Raw genomic sequence first — 16,783 nt, 5'->3', positions numbered from 1 at the left:
CGTTTGAGCATCTTCTTCAATAAAGACATTTTTTGAAAATATCTCGATATCTAATAATTTTTTGCCATGTGTACCCTAATCATTTTTTACGTAGAATGAACAGAAGAATCGATCTGTGTAAAAAACAATATGCATTCCTATTTAAAGAAATGATGCAATTGTTAATTGCACATGCACTGCTGCATCTAAAAAAATTTAAAGACCTACAGATGTAGTTCTCTTCGAACCATTTATCTTTCTCCTTTGGCATTTTTTTGTAAATGCAATAATAACGGAGTTATGACTTGTAACAATTGCGTGAATCACCCTGTATAATTAAAATTTAAAAAATACGTTTTATAGATTTGTGTCAATTAAACATATTCTGAAAATTTCAGGGTAACCCTAAAGTTATTCTTCTAAATTTTCGTAGAAAGAATTGGTTTTCAATTTGGTTTAATTAATAATAACTGTGCCTAAAAATATGAAAAAAATTGGAGACAATATTGATGACAGTAAGTATTTCATCATTAAATTAATTTCCAAGATGGTGGCTTTTAAACATCGATATAAAATCTGTGTTTCTTCGAAATCTTCCGGCTTTTCTATTTTTTAAAACTAGAGTTTGCAACAAAGGCTCGGGAAAAATTAAAATACTTCTATGAATATAATTTATATTATTAGAGATTTGTATATTAGTTACATATTTGATATAAAACAATATAAACTGTATGTCCTAATCCTGGCCAATGATGATGTACGATCTGATCCAGTCTAAAGATGATGTAGGATCTGATCCAGGCTAAAGATGATGTAGGATCTGTTCTAGGCTAAAGATGATGTAGGATCTGATCCAGGCTAAAGATGATGTAGGATCTTGTCCATGCTAAAGATGATGTAGGATCTTGTCCATGCTAAAGATGATGTAGGATCTTGTCCATGCTAAAGATGATGTAGGATCTTGTCCATGCTAAAGATGATGTAGGAGCTGATCCAGGCTAAGTACTAGAGTAGGGGGCAGCACTATATGGGCACGGCCAAAACCCGGGCGTGAGCACTCTCATATACTCTCTGCGCATACACTGCAACTGCATAGAGAATATACCTGATCAGTGGGACACCCCCCCAGGGTTACGCTCAGTACCCTGATAACCAAATTCTAGATTTCTGGCTGGTATTCTCCGCGCGTATTAGTAGCTATTTTTGCCGTCTAATAGCGGAGGGCAATAGCCGAAGGCAAATTGAAGGCAGCCTGAATGAGCCCTCACACAGCCCACAATTTGTTCTAATAGGGTCAATCAACGTCTGGGCGCAGATCCATGTTTCGACCCATTTTTCTAGTAAGATTCTAGTAAATAGCAAATATCTAGCAAACAACTAGAATCTTACTAGAAAAATGGGTCAAAAAGTCTTTTGGAGACAGAAAAATGCATTGAAATTGATTGAAATCTGCTGCTTTTTTTCCTAGATTTTTACTCTACTTTGGACACTAATATTATTAGATATAAACATATTCTCGTTAACCTCATGACCAGAGCCCCCTGCGGTGAACCTTCCTCTTTCGAATGAGCCCTCACCCAGCCCAAAATTTGCTCAAATAAGGACACTAACTGAAAACCAGCAAACCCATGTTTCGAGCCATTTTTCTAGTAAGATTCTAGGTATTTTCTAGTTACAAATCGAGGGTATACTACCCCCTTAGGTCCGTGATTGTATTTGATTGTATTATATCCAAAATAACATAACCAATAGGATGTTATTTTGCCTCCTTTTTCGATAATGAACGATACTTTTAAAAAGATAGGAAATATTTTTAATATGGCGCTGCAGATTAGAATCAATAGGATTAGAATTTTCGTTGGACGCACTGCAACTAATTGAATTGAAAGTACATATTTCTGTAGACAGCAGTGCTCGGCATGTCGAAAACAAAATTGAAATGGATTTTCAATCTAGTATTACAATCGTATTTTATTACAACTGTAATTGGTTCGACAGGAGACAGGTCTCAATTTTACAGCTTATGTCTCTCAAACTGCCGTGACAATAATTGTAAAGCCGGTACGCATTCTCTTTAACACATTACATTAACGTTTTACATTAATTTTCGTTGGTTATACATTCTTCCACGATTTACTTCGACCATGGTTTCACAGACAACGATTTCGAACACTTTCACGATTTATTTCGACCATGGTTTCACAGACAACGATTTCGAACACTTTCACGATTTATTTCGACCATGTTCTCATTCACATTAATGTTTTACAGACAACGATTTCAAAGTACAGCCCTCTCTAGTTTTAAGATCGTTGCTCTGGACCTGCGAGGAGGATTGCAGGTACGGTTGTACTTGGGAGACGGTTCGTTATTTTACCTCGCACGGTTTGAAAGTTCCTCAGTTCCACGGGAAAGTATATATCCGTATCCAATGAATGAAATCCTAAAAATATGTTTCTCTTGTTTCGTGTGTGTAATTTCTTCTTTTTATTCCAGTGGCCTTTTATCCGTTTCCTTGGATGCCAGGAGCCAGCATCTGTTGTCTTTTCTATATTGAATTTACACGGTCACGTTAGCATGTACTGGAAATTTAAGAGAAAAGCCAGAGCCAGCGATCCTATGTTTTACATCTGGACTTATTTCAGCGTGGTAAGAGATACGTCTGTTACATTCTTATTTACGAGTTTACGAGATTACATATTAAATGTTTAAATTCAGGTGTGCATCCACGGTTGGTTCTGGTCGTTCGTGTTCCACGCGAGGGACACACCATTCACAGAAGTGATGGACTACTCCAGCGCATTCGTTATGGTTCTTACGTTATGGTATTGCATGTTGCTAAGGTAATTTTAAGATTTTATGCATTTATAAAATCATTAGAAGATTTTAGACAATCTGTTGGTTTAGAAGATCTGCCGGCTAATAATTAGCAAACATTTAGCAGCCTATTTCGATTTCAGAGTAACGTACAAGAATAATAAAATGTTCGCGGTAATCACATGTGGATATCTCAGTGCTTTGTACACTCATTTGTCGCATTTGTGGTCTGGAGATATTAATTACGATTACAATATGAAGTTCAACGTCGTCATAGGTGATTTTACTTTATTAATTTTTATTTTTGAACCGTACTAAATTGGACATTGAATCGATATGTACTTTGAAAAATTTCCAGGTATCTTAACATTTATTTTAACGATGATCTGGTGGTGTTGGAACCGTAAAAAGTTGCCGTACGTTCATTTGATAGGCTGGTTTAATATATTGACTGTTCTGGTAACTGTGCTAGAAGTGGCGGATTTTCCACCGATTTTTTGGGTGTTTGATGCTCACTCTTTGTGGCACGCTAGTACAGCTCCTCTCACCATTTTATTATACAGGTATGGCTTATACGGTCTGAAAGTTTAACACGGTTTTCAGACTAGTTATTTTCGTTAATAAACGGAAATTTTCAGATTTATGATTGCCGATTGTTCTCACCTGAGAACGTACTACAGTAAATTGACGTTAGACGTTGACCATCATATACGATAAGTTAGTAGCAGTGTTCATATAGTAAATTAAAACGTGTACATACACATTCCGAGAGAAATTTAACAATACAAATTATTGAAATGAATAAAAGTCTGATCATTTGTAAGGAGTATTTTATGTGAAAGATATTGGAAAATGTTTTTATCCTGATCGCGAAGAAATAATCCGTCTTTCTCTTATCCGCTAATTGATTAACTAATTGATTAATTAATTAAATTAAATTTGATAACCATCGATAGTGCGTTGATAGTACCTCGATTGTGAGAACTATCGATTAGTACTTCGATAGTGAGAACTATCGATTAGTACCTCGATAGTGAGAACTATCGAGTAGTACCTCGATAGTGAGAATTATCGATTAGTACCTCGATTGTGAGAACTATCGATAACTATCGTTAGTACCTCGATAGTTCCCCACCACTCAGGGACTGAAAACTGTTATGATATCGGTTCCGGTTCTCGAAACAGTTATGAAGAACCGAAATGATGTTATAACTGTTACGAGAATATCGGTTCTGGCTTATATCGGTTACGGTTACGGTTCTGAAGAATCGATATTATTTCGGTTCTGTAACTGTTATTTTTTGATTCTGGATTTCGGTTCCGGATTTCGGTTCTATCATTCTGTATTCTGTGTTGTGTTCCGTCAGTTCGGTCTTATATATTTATTATGTAAGTACATATTTTTCGTTATTTATAATTTAAACAATCTTTAAATAAATAAATTTTTATAATTTATTTCCATATTCGTTATTTCAATCATTTATTGATAAAATAATTGTTTAAACAAATTTTTATAATCTAAACAAATTTTTATAATTTGAACTATATTCGTTATTTGAATTGTTATTTCAATAATTTATTGTTAAAATAATTGTCTAAACAAATTTTTATAATTTGTTTCTATATTCGTTACTTAAATTGTTATTTCAATAATTTATTGTTAAAATAATTGTTTAAACAAATTTTTATAATTTGAACTATATTCGTTATTTGAATTGTTATTTCAATAATTTATTGTTAAAATAATTGTTTAAACAAATTTTTATAATTTGTTTCTATATTCGTTACTTAAATTGTTATTTCAATAATTTATTGTTAAAATAATTGTTTAAACAAATTTTTATAATTTGTTTCTATATTCGTTATTTGAATTGTTATTTCAATAATTTATTGTTAAAATAATTGTTTAAACAAATTTTTATAATTTGTTTCTATATTCGTTATTTGAATTGTTATTTCAATAATTTATTGTTAAAATAATTGTTTAAATAAATTTGTATAATTTGTACAAATTTTTATAATTTGTTTCTATATTTGTTACGGATCCATTGTATGTTCATTGTATAATTCGGTTTAAGTTGTGTGTGTGTGTTGCGAATCAATAGATTAATTTGGTTACGGTTAAAATGTCCTCTCTTCGTGCAATATATCTGTGTAAAATGTAAGAAGCGAACTACGTATGTGTATGTCGAACAAATATTGAAATAAACTAATAGCGTGCATAAAGTTAAGATTGTAGTAGCGATGGTACGATGCGGAGGTATTGTAAATTGCGTTCAAATATGGAATGGTATAATGATAAATCTGTAAATGTATAGAGTGTTGTTATGTGTGAAAGTGTGTAGAAAGGGAGGTACGCTTGATAGTGTCGAATCAAAACGTTATAAAAACACTCTCGCCGGCATCGCGTATTGTATGGGGACCGCCACATGGTCGGAAACCCCTGAAAGTGCCACGGGTAAGGTTGTTATTGACAACAGCCTAGGCCCGGTAGACCGGGAGGGGGTTGTGATCACCCCCTCCGAAACCAGGTCCACGAGCACGGTAAGATCGTAAGGATCGAACCGGGGCCGTTAGCCAGGCGAGGCCGGAGAGAGGGGGCTCAGCCGAAAATTGCCCCACTTCTAAGAGAGGAAGAGTGGGGCGGAGTATAAATATTGTAAGTTGACCGTGCGGAGCGTTAGAATAAGTATAATTGTACTTGAGGGTTGTCCAAATAAAATTTGTGAACAGTCAGCAACAAATTGGTGCCGAAACCCGGGACTCATTTCGGGTAATCATACGATACAAGATTTCTCATTTCATTGATTGGAGATGCCTCAAAAGAGAAAGAGATGTCCAGCGGAGACGGACGAGTCTCAACCACCAGTTAGGAGAGGACGTAAAACAAAGATAACAGTTGCTGAATCATCCCATCCAAGGACTTCGCCTCAGGACCCAGAGAGCCCGGAGCCAGGACCGAGTGGGATATCGATGGTACGCCGTCAACACCGGCAAGGAGTCGAAAGGGATGCAGAGTCAACGAGTCTGAGGACAAGAGGAGCATCCCCAGGAGCCGCCGTGGAACCAGCAGACGTCGAGGACAACGAGAGTCAACGAATCCACACGTATCATCACAGCACTCCACGATTGGTGAGATCAACCGATTTTTCGAATACACAAGCCGCGACAGATACGGCGACGCGTTTATCGGAAGCCATTGAAAGAACATTGCAGACCGTAAGAGAATCCTCAATGGGGGGAGGAAACCCCCATTTCGTTAATCGATTAACTACGGCGAAATCGTTACCGGTCTTTTCTGGCGATCCGATAGAGTGGCTCCACTTTAAAGGAGCATACGAACTAACGACTCAACTCGGAAACTTTAGCGAACGCGAAAATATTGCGCGATTGTTCAACGCATTGAAGGGCGACGCGCGTGAAGCCGTAAGTGGTTTACTCGCGACAAATGGCGGGGCAATAGAGATTATGCAAACTCTAGACCTTCTATACGGGAACAAGAATGTCGTTGCTGAGAAAATCTCGAAGGAAATAAAAAACCTACCTTACCTAGACGCCGGAAAAATGAACTTAACGCAATTTGCTATTAAGTTAAAGGGTGCTGTTGCGGCTTTCAAATCATTGGAAGCCATAGGTCACTTGCATAGTTTCGAACTAATAAAGAGCGTCGTGAGCAAACTTCCACCAGCCTTAACGTATGCGTTCAATAGATACGCAGCAACAGCACCCCCAGAAAAAACGGTTTTAGAGAAGATCACCGATTTCATTTATAAAGAGGCTGAATTAGCAGCATCGGTTGGTATTCTTGATCTTGCGCCGTCCAGTGCAAATACAGAGTCGACTCTTAGAACTTCAACAAGAAAATCGCGATGTACGAAGTCGGGAACGGTTTACGCGGTCGCGAGCGAAGTACGCAAAAACACGGCAGAGAGGGGAACGAATAGGGATTCGAACAGTTGCGCGTTTTGTCAACGATTTAACCATATATCTGTTGCTTGCACGCGATTCCTCCGGGAGCCGGTAAACCTTCGTTGGCGATTAGTAAGAAAATTGCGATTATGTATTAATTGCCTGGGGCGCGGTCACTTGCGAAATGATTGTAAACGAGCAGGATGTTCTATCTGCCGTGCGCGTCATCATAGACTCCTGCATATAAGAAGCTCAGGAACGCGGGCAGAAGGGTTAGAAGAAAGAGCCACAAGGTCTACGATGAGGTCGTCAGAGGAGGTAGGAGTCGCTGCGACGACAACCGTCAACGCGGAGAAAAGTTGACATGTACCAACAGGCACATTCCTAAAAATATTACCTGTGCGTGTCTCTGGACCGACAAGTAAGAGGGATACGTACGCGTTATTAGATGAGGGCTCGACGATTACATTAATCGATAAAAAATTGACGCGGTCAATAGGCGGGAAAGGACCAAAAATAAATCTCGCGCTAAAAGGGGTGAACGATCGCGAATTAGTGGTATCGAGTAGCGAAAAAATCAATGTCACTGTGCAAGGAGCGTTCGATTCCTATGATATCAATCACGCGTTAACTGTGCAGAATTTGAATCTTCCTCATCAATCTCTCCCAGACTGTCTCGTGAAGCTAGTCAGCGAGACAGAACATATTAATCTAGAAGCGTACGAAAAAGTACAACCACAAATACTTTTAGACTAAAACCGCGGGTTATTGTCTAAACGATCAACTCGAAACAAGCCCAGATTTATTGCAGCCATTACCTGGCGTGTTATTACGTTTTTGTCAATACGCAGTTGCGTGCAAAGCGGATATCAAAGATATGTTTTTACGGGTAAAAATTAGAAAAGAAGACCGCGACGCGCAACGATTCTTATGGCGCGGTAGCGATCGTACAAAAGAGCCCGAGGTATACGCGATGACGTCTTTGATTTTCGGGGCGAAATCATCGCCCAGTAGTGCGATGTATATTAAAAATCGTAATGCCGAAGAGTATAGCTATTCGAAACCCGACGCGACAAAAAGCATAATAAAAAATAGTTACATGGACGACTACCTGATCAGTAGAAAATCAACGCAAGAGACAATAAATCTCGCTCGAGACGTCATAAAAATTAACGCTCGCGCGAACTTTGAAATGTACGGCTGGACGAGTAATGATAACACCGTAGCACGGACCTTATCTGGGGTAGAGTCATCCGGTAATAGGGAAGAAACGCGACTCTGCGAACGAGGGGGAGAAAAGGTACTAGGACTCTATTGGGATACGAAAACAGATGAACTATGTTTTAAAGTAGACATGGAAAAAATTCCCACAGAAGTAACTCGCGGACTCAGAAAACCGACGAAACGAGAATATTTGCGCATTATTATGTCGATTTTTGACCCCCTCGGCCTTCTAATTCCATTTACTACTAAATCGAAACTACTAATGCAAAAAGTCTGGCGTAATGGAATAGGATGGGATAACCCGTTGCGCGATGAAGAGAATGAGAATTGGCGGACATGGCTACAGACGTTAAATGATATATGCGAAAGCCGTATTCCGCGTTGCCTTATTCCAACCTCCTACGTGCATTCCAAAGCTCAGTTGCATGTTTTTTGTGACGCGAGCTTAGAGGCGTATGCCGCGGCGGCGTACATAAGATTAGAAATAGAAAATGGCCCGGCAAACGTAAGATTGATCATGGCGAAATCGAGAGTTGCCCCTTTGAAACCGCTTTCCGTTCCCCGCTTAGAGTTACAGGCGGCTTTACTCGGTTCGAGATTAGCCAAAACGATTACCGAAGAACTAGATATTAAGTTTCAACAACGTTATTTATGGTCAGATTCAATCACCGTCATTAGGTGGATAAAAGGGGAACCGCGAACTCGGCAAGTCTTCGTGGCGCAGAGACTGGGAGAGATTGATGAAATAACAGAAGGTTCAGAATGGCGATGGGTCCCGTCGGGTCAAAACCCGGCAGACCACGCGACGCGATGGTCTAGTAACACGCCTAGCGCAATTACGCGTTGGCACGTTGGTCCCGAATATTTACAAAAGCCGGAGACTCAATGGCCAATAGAAAAACCGCTCAATGAAGTGAGTAAGAAAACAATAGATGAAATGGAGTTACGTAAAACCTTTGTATATACAGTAGATTTACAACCATCGTTCGAATTTCCGTTGTTAATAAGAATTTTGGGGTGGCAAGGTTTGTTAGTGATAGCTAGACGTGTGCAAGCGGCAGTGGACCGGTGGAGAGGAAAATCTCGAACAGGGATGACCGTAGACAATATCGCGAATGCAGAACGGTATTGGTTTCGCGTAATACAGGCCGAGCATTTTGGAAAAGAAATAGCTGCTATTGAAAAAGGTAAAGGCGTTCCTAAAGCTAGTAAATTAGCAAGTTTAAAACCGTATTTAGATGAGGACAGAATTCTAAGAGCAAGCGGTCGGGCTGTCAATATACACGAAGTTGAATTTAATAATTACCCGATTATACTCGATGGTAAGCACACCGCGACTAAAATGTTAGTAAAAGAGTATCATAGACGTTATTATCACGCAAGCAATAACACAGTTGTTAATGAGCTTCGTCAAATCTTTTATATAATCGGATTGAGGAAGATCTTGCGTTCGGTCGCGCATAGATGTGTAACATGCCGTTTACATCGTGCTAGACCTCAACCTCCGGTCATGTCTACTTTACCCACGGGGCGGTTGGCGTACAGACAAAGACCTTTCAGCACCGACGAGATACTGTTAAAGACTGCCAGCCTTACGGGAGTTGGCGGGACTCGAATTTTTCGGTGTTCTCTTACGCCCTCTAGGATATATTCTGACTGGAGTGAGAAACAGGAGGCCAACGACGGAATTTCGTCGGTGCAGAAGACACTGTATTGGTATCGTGTTAGCAACGCGCCCGCGCGCTACACTCACCAGCGTACCTTTACTATATCCGTGTGCGCTGCTTGTGCGAGCCACAATCTATTTTTAGAACTTGCCATGTTGCCATGCTTTACGGCTTACGGAAACGAAACTGAAATTCGACTGTCGAGCCGTCGAGCGTATGAATCGCAATCTGGAGCTAGCCTTCGGGTCCCCGTGCAGCGAGGATTTTTTTTTTATTTTTATTTTTCATTACTTTTTTAATTACATTTTTTAACCTTCCAAAAAATTAAAAATGTTAAAACTATGTTCAAAATATGTATTCATTTTAAATAGAAACGTTTTGTTACTGTCATAATTGCATTAATAAAAATTGGTATATGATCGAGAATAGGTTGATGGTATTTATTTGGACTGATTGGAGAATACGAAAATGCAGGAAGTATTTTTTAGTTTATGAAACAATTTGTAGATTTATTAGTTGTCAAACAAATAATAAAATAAATTGTATAATATATATAAATTGATTTTATACTAGCATACACAAGTTTATTTGATCTTCTGTCTTCCTATAATAAAAAAACACAGTCATAACTATAATTATAATAGAATTTCATAAAATATTGAGGTTATTGCAAACTCATCTTTTTTCGCGATGATGCTCTAATTTTATTGCTTCTCTCGAATGTCCATTTCCTTCCGAGACAGTGCGTTTCTAAGTGTAAATAAAAAATGTTGATATAAAATGTATCATAATTAAACTACAATTATTCTAATAACGTAGAATGTAGTACATATTAAGTTTTAATTACCAGGATTTTCTTCTTCGACGTTAAGCACCCTTTACTGCTTCTCGTAATTTACGTATATGGACATTAGGGTGGACCTTATTTTTCGACCATGAAATTTTTTTGTCCCGTAAACCAGAATTGTAACAAATGTTGAGAAAATGATCTGGAAAAATTTTGGGGCCGATTGGATCATGCGAAAATGAGGCGCAGCAAATTTGAAAATTTTGAATTTTTTAAATCTTTACATAAATAGACGTTATGATATATCGTTGAATTTGTCTTTTTTCTCTTTAAGAATCCATATATAGCATAAACAGTTGTTGATAGAAAAACATCCGTGACCTTGAAAACTTGAAATAATGACTTTGAAAAATTTTTTTTTCTCAGATACTATATCCACCTCCTTATATACTACAACTTTTGTTTGAAGAGATTTTTCATACATACATAACTGACAGAGATATTAAGGGGCGTAATTTGCATTATTCGGAAGCATACAACTGCGCATATGTATAGCTATTTTCATAGCTACATGCTGCCGAATAATGAAAATTACGCCTCGTAATCGAAAAAATAGGACTTTTGAGGCAGATAGCGCCCTAGATCGATGTTTTATCTAGCGTTTTTGACTAGTGAAAAACCCCGTGTTTGTATTATCGAGAAATGAGTAAATGAATATCTTGCAATCCTGGAAGTCTCTCTACTACCTGAACTAAATTCATTAATACGCTCCAATCTACAAAAGAAAAACAGTTAAAATATCGGAAAAAGAAGTTATTATGAATAATAAGTAGACTGACTGAAACATAGACTGAAGGTGGTCAATGATACCGCTGAACGGGGCGTTAAACTAATGGAGGATCATATTAAAATTTTATATAGAAACAAAGTGGAGAAATAATATATACTATACAAACTGTGATGGAATATCGACAGCAGTATCCTGACGCCACAAAACAGATTTGTCAAAGGATTTTTAAATATTTTTTAATATAGAGAGAGAAACACCTGATCAATCCCTACATGCGATTAATTGCATTTTTAAGAGGCATTGAAGACAGCTTATTAACTGAGAGTTATTAAAGTTTTCATTTTCCTCAGAGTCAGTAAGTTCTTTATTTTTCTCGGAGTCATTAAGTTTTCCATTTTTCTTGGAGTTATTCAATTTTTCATTTTCCTCAGTGTCGTCAAGTTTTTTCATATAGTCCAGTCGGCAGGTCGAAAAAAGGCGTCTACCTGGAAAGTATTCCGAACTTAATGAAATTTTGACACGTCATTTAGGGGTACTCTGGGGTGTCGAATCTCAGTTTTCGACCTCGAGGACCCTGTGCTAACTTGGGGAGGGGGAAAAAACCACTACTTTTATTACCTTGTTTTGGTTTTTCGCCTATCGGGCTCGAGTCGGGTACGCGATACATCAGACACATCGGGAAGCTTATGACTAGACTGCGGATTTTATGCATGTATGACAAAAATGTACACGTTCAATTTAAAGCAGTGGACATGTTAAAAATATTTAAGGACATCAACGTATTAGTTTCAGCTTAATAGGATAATTAAAAGAAGAATACAATTTATATTTGGCTCATGTGCCGTGCAATCAATGCAAACATTTTTTATTTTGCATAAAGATCCGCAGTGTACTCATGACTCACCTTTGTCGGGCGGCTTCTAAAACAATAGAACAAGATCGCGCGAACGAGTTATCGCGATACCCGAGAATCAACTGTGCGTTCTTATGAAATAGATAATAATAATAATGGTACGTATTTCTTTCATAACTTGTACATAATGTGATTTTTATATAAGTACATTAGGTATATTCGGCAGACATGTGCATGATCGTTATTTGTATTAAAATTTGAAATAATGCACGTTTCACGTGAAAAAATTATAAGAAAATATTTACAACGTGGTATGTAATAAGTTATGATAACTTTTCAGTGGGTGATGTTTTTATTAACTGTTAAGTAACCTACTTAACTATCATTAATCTTACACAAATTCTTAAAAGATAATATATAGTATACAATATAAAATAAAATAGAAATTAACTTAAAATAAAATCATATAAAATAAAAAACTAGAGGGTTATTGTTGCTCGCTCGCTTCGCTCGCTCGCGAGTAGGGTTGTTTTTGCTCGCTCGCTTTGCGAGCTCGCGGATAGGACTGCTCTTGCGAAAGGGTTAGTGGTACGCATGGCTAGTAGTACCTATAGCTATTAATGTTTTTTTTTTATTTGGTGTGTGACTCTCCACGAGCCACACAAAGAACTTCCCGATTCGTTAGTTGCAGTATATTATTACCATTATTAAGTGTACGTTTTAAGAAGATTATACGTTTTCAGGGAAATTCAATAGTTTTCTACTTATCAAAATGTTTGCTATATGGCGTCACATTAAACCAACATCGTATGCTCGTTGCTCGCTTGGTTCCTTGTTATAGCATACTAATGTTGCAAAATAAATTGTCTTAATTAGTTTTTCGTAAACGATACAACTCCTCATTATCCGGGTTTGCAGTAGTGATCTTGGTTTTCTTCGATACTGTTAATTTAAATTGTCCCAAAATATATAAACTGCGCTCAATTTTGAAACTCTGCTCAGTGCTACATACAATATTTGTAAAGTTCGCCTTTCTGATTTTTTAAAATCCAAACATACTTTCTCGTATGTTTGTCCCTGACTTTTATGAATCGTAATCGCTTCAGCAGGAACCACTGGAAATTGACTACGTGTGATGTGATATTTTTCCTCACTCTACATATTTACTTGATTCGATATTCTTATTATTGGTGTAAAATTTTGATCAATATTTGTGTATTTTTCATATAATCACGATAACGAGTTCTTACTTTCACTCCTACTCTGGCCAATTGAAAATCTAACCACAATATAGACGGAATTTTAGTATTTTCTTGAAAAGTAATAAATTTTAATATTCCGCATGTGTGCTCCATTAATCAATCCGTTTTCAACATCAATGTTATTAATAATTATCATATAGTTTATATTAATTTTCAATTTAATCTCAGTTAATAATTCGTTTTGAACTGATTGTTTTTTTAAAGATTGTAATATAAATTTTTTTTTGTACTTTCATCGATATTCTTTGAAAATGTATTCTCGCGAGTAGAGATGATTAACTCACTCTTGCATTGGGATAATTTTCGATTATTGTAAGCGGAAACATCATCGTAAGGTACAAAAAAAATTTAAAAAAATTTTTTTTTTTTAAATTTTAAAGAAAGCGAAAAAAATTTTTTTGTGTAATTACGTTTGTTTCTTTGGTGGAAACTTTCCGTTCTCTCGTATAAATTGCATTGTTGAATGAACTTCTTTCGAAAAAACTAAAAAAACTAAAAAACTACTTGACCAAAATAGACCAAAATCAGCTCTACGTTACAGCGGGGCATATCGATTGCATCATTCATCATCCTGATCGCGTTGTTACTTTTTCTAAAAACGTTAACGAAAAATTTGATTACATAGAAACGGCCATACGCGCGCGCGCGCGCACACACACACACACACACACACACACACACACACACACACACGCGCGCGAACATTTTGCTGAAAATAGTCTAAAATGACTGCAATGACCATGAAACGTGAAGATCTGCTAAAAAATCGATTTTCGATTTTCGGGGTCATTACAATAACTTCCCTATAAAATCGGGAAGTTAATTATATAGAGCCTATAGATAATACAGAATAAAATATAAACACGAAATATAATACGTATAATGTTTATATTTATATTTCGTTTTTAATTACACTGTCCAACAGCCAAAAAGTATTTCGATTCCCACTATGCGATTCTTGTAGAGTTTTCCGCGCTGATTCCGAATCTGGTTTTAATTTTTTTCCTATACGTCCAGTTTTTGAGAAAATGGAGTTTAAAAAAAAGACATTTTTCAACTTTAAACAAATATTGCGATGTTATTATAAAAGATATTGAATTGTTCTTTACAGCAAACGATTCTGTAGACTTTCCCGAATACAGTGATATCCAATATTAATACATTATGATTGTTTAAACATGTTTAAACAATGATTAAAGACGGAGATGCACCACTTTTGCACCAATTTTTGCGGATATTTTCGAATTTATCTAAAAAAATAAGGGTCCAGCGAAAAATTGAACAATACCACGCGAAAGAGCAGACTTTTATCTTGAGAAACCCCCCTGTGAAGTTTGCATGGTCGACGTTTTTTTCGAACCAGACAGCAAAATATCTTCGCGCGACACGAGTTTCCGCCAGTGGCGCTCGGGACGGGATACGGCGCAGCGACGGGATACGGCGCGGCGAACGACCGTTCTGGTGGTGAGCGCCACTGGTGACAACTCATGTCGGGCGAAGATATTTTGCTTTCTGGTTCGAAGAAAACGTCGACCATGCAAACTTCACAGGGGGGTTTCTCAAGATAAAAGTCTGCTCTTTCGCGTGGTATAGTTCAATTTTTCGCTGGACACTTATTTTTTGAGATAAATTCGAAAATATTCGCAAAAATTGGTGCAAAAGTGGTGCATCTCCGTCTTTAATCATTGTTTAAACATGTTTAAACAATCATAATGTATTAATATTGGATATCACTGTATTCGGGAAAATCTACAGAATCGTTTGCTGTAAAGAACAATTCAATATCTTTTATAATAACATCGCAATATTTGTTTAAAGTTGAAAAATGTCTTTTTTTTAAACTCCATTTTCTCAAAAACTGGACGTATAGGAAAAAAATTAAAACCAGATTCGGAATCAGCGCGGAAAACTCTACAAGAATCGCATAGTGGGAATCGAATTACTTTTAAAAAGTTGAAATTTGTTGGACAGTGTTATTGCCATACTTTACCATATTGTAATCTTCTAGGTGTATTGTATAACTTCCGTAAAGACATTTTAATGATATTATCAATACATATCTAAGTTCATTCGGAGAAAATTCGTTAAAAAGCTAGAAATATTGTCTTTTAAGTTTTTCACATGAAACGTGCATTATTCAAGCTTTAATACAAATAAAGAGCAGGCACGCGTTTGGCGAATATACCTAATGTAGTTATAAAAAAACCAAGTATATTAAAAATCACGTTATAAGTAAAGAAAGAAAACCATTATTACCATTATCTATGTCATAAGAACGCAGAGTATTTGAATCTCGGATAACGCAATAACTCGTCCGCCCGAACTTGTTCGATTCTTTTCGTACCCGCCCGACGAATTCGAAGTCGAATCGAAGGGCCGCCGCCGGACTTTCTGCGACCCGACCCGACTCGAACCCGAACATCGAGCGGCCCGCACATCCCTAAATTATTTATAATTATAAATATATTATATTAAATGACCTATATTATAATAACCTATATTAGGTAATTATTATCACACTTTAAATAAGTAAATATGGCTCAAATTATGCCGTATTTAGGCTCATTTTAATTAGAAGGATCTCACAAATACATTGGTAATTCCGTAAAAAAGATTGAAAAATAAAAAACTTTCCTATGTGCAGCCTTTTGAACTGTGTCGGCTGCCTCGTACCTCAGTCCCTCTTTGTCGTTTACGAGCTGTCGTAAAAAAAGTTCTGGTACATATGTTGATAGTCTAAAAATATGATCAATGCTATTTTTCAATTTCTCTAAAAAACCTGCATTTGTCGAATTTTTGCGTGTTTTTCACTTTGTGTAATTAACATTTTGAACCAAAAAATCGGGAAAAAATCTCAAATATCAATTTCAATTAAATGCAATTATATGATTAAATTAATGCAAGTAAATGGGGAAAATGGACCAAAAATTGAATGGCACAACGGCTGTTTAAATAATTCGAAGGACTATCTCGTCCGGCTAGGCCCTTCATTCCAAATTGTAATATTCCAATATTCCAATATCATTTTAAATATATTCAAGTACTATTTAAAACTATTAATGAGTTTTAACAACAAAATATTTTAAATAGAAAACTAAATTTTGGCATATAAGATAAGATTATAGCAAGCTTGCTATAAATGTCGAAAACTCGAGTCTGGCCAGAGACATTCAATTTTCAGGAAACACTATTCTATGATGACGAACGGAGAAAAGGGAAGTGAAGCTCGGGGGCTTCGGTCGCCGTGGAGTGGAGTGAAACATTGTAACATGATACGGGTCGGGTCGGGTATATCGGTGTGAGACTACTAATCAAACAACAAAGCTTAATTATTTATCATTATTTTTTTATAGGATTTTCCTTAACATATTTGGTGAATTTTGTTTCTTTTTATGAAAATGATACCAAAATTATATAATTCCGATGATATTTGCTTATGCAATGAGCGACGCAAGTTTCGGACACAAAGAAGGACAGCGTCGGGAAAAAAAGAGA

General features: G+C 36.7%; 1 protein-coding gene across 1 annotated transcript; it reads left to right on the top strand.

Annotated features, from left to right (window-relative positions):
* The first annotated feature begins 1,653 nt into the window (after positions 1–1,653).
* On the top strand, positions 1,654–3,744 carry Pgap3 (Per1-like protein PGAP3). The gene is made up of 7 exons (XM_076440186.1): positions 1,654–2,040; positions 2,251–2,393; positions 2,476–2,628; positions 2,698–2,822; positions 2,940–3,073; positions 3,155–3,359; positions 3,435–3,744. Exons 1-7 carry the CDS (start codon positions 1,899–1,901, stop codon positions 3,511–3,513), a joined length of 981 nt encoding a protein of 326 aa, XP_076296301.1. The 5' UTR covers positions 1,654–1,898; the 3' UTR covers positions 3,514–3,744.
* Positions 3,745–16,783: the final 13,039 nt, after the last annotated feature.

Source organism: Lasioglossum baleicum, chromosome 16 (assembly GCF_051020765.1).
Source record: "Lasioglossum baleicum chromosome 16, iyLasBale1, whole genome shotgun sequence".
NCBI lineage: Eukaryota > Metazoa > Arthropoda > Insecta > Hymenoptera > Halictidae > Lasioglossum > Lasioglossum baleicum.
This window is presented reverse-complemented; position numbering and strand designations above follow the sequence as displayed.

What these genes read in the sequence shown, in the direction of transcription:
- Pgap3 (XM_076440186.1), top strand. Translation starts at nt 1,899, where the DNA reads ATGTCGAAAACAAAATTGAAATGGATTTTCAATCTAGTATTACAATCG. An exon ending in TTCCTCAGTTCCACGGGAAA is followed by an intron (nt 2,394 to 2,475) that starts GTATATATCCGT and finishes TTTTTATTCCAG; the next exon opens with TGGCCTTTTATCCGTTTCCT. An exon ending in CTCACCATTTTATTATACAG is followed by an intron (nt 3,360 to 3,434) that starts GTATGGCTTATA and finishes GGAAATTTTCAG; the next exon opens with ATTTATGATTGCCGATTGTT.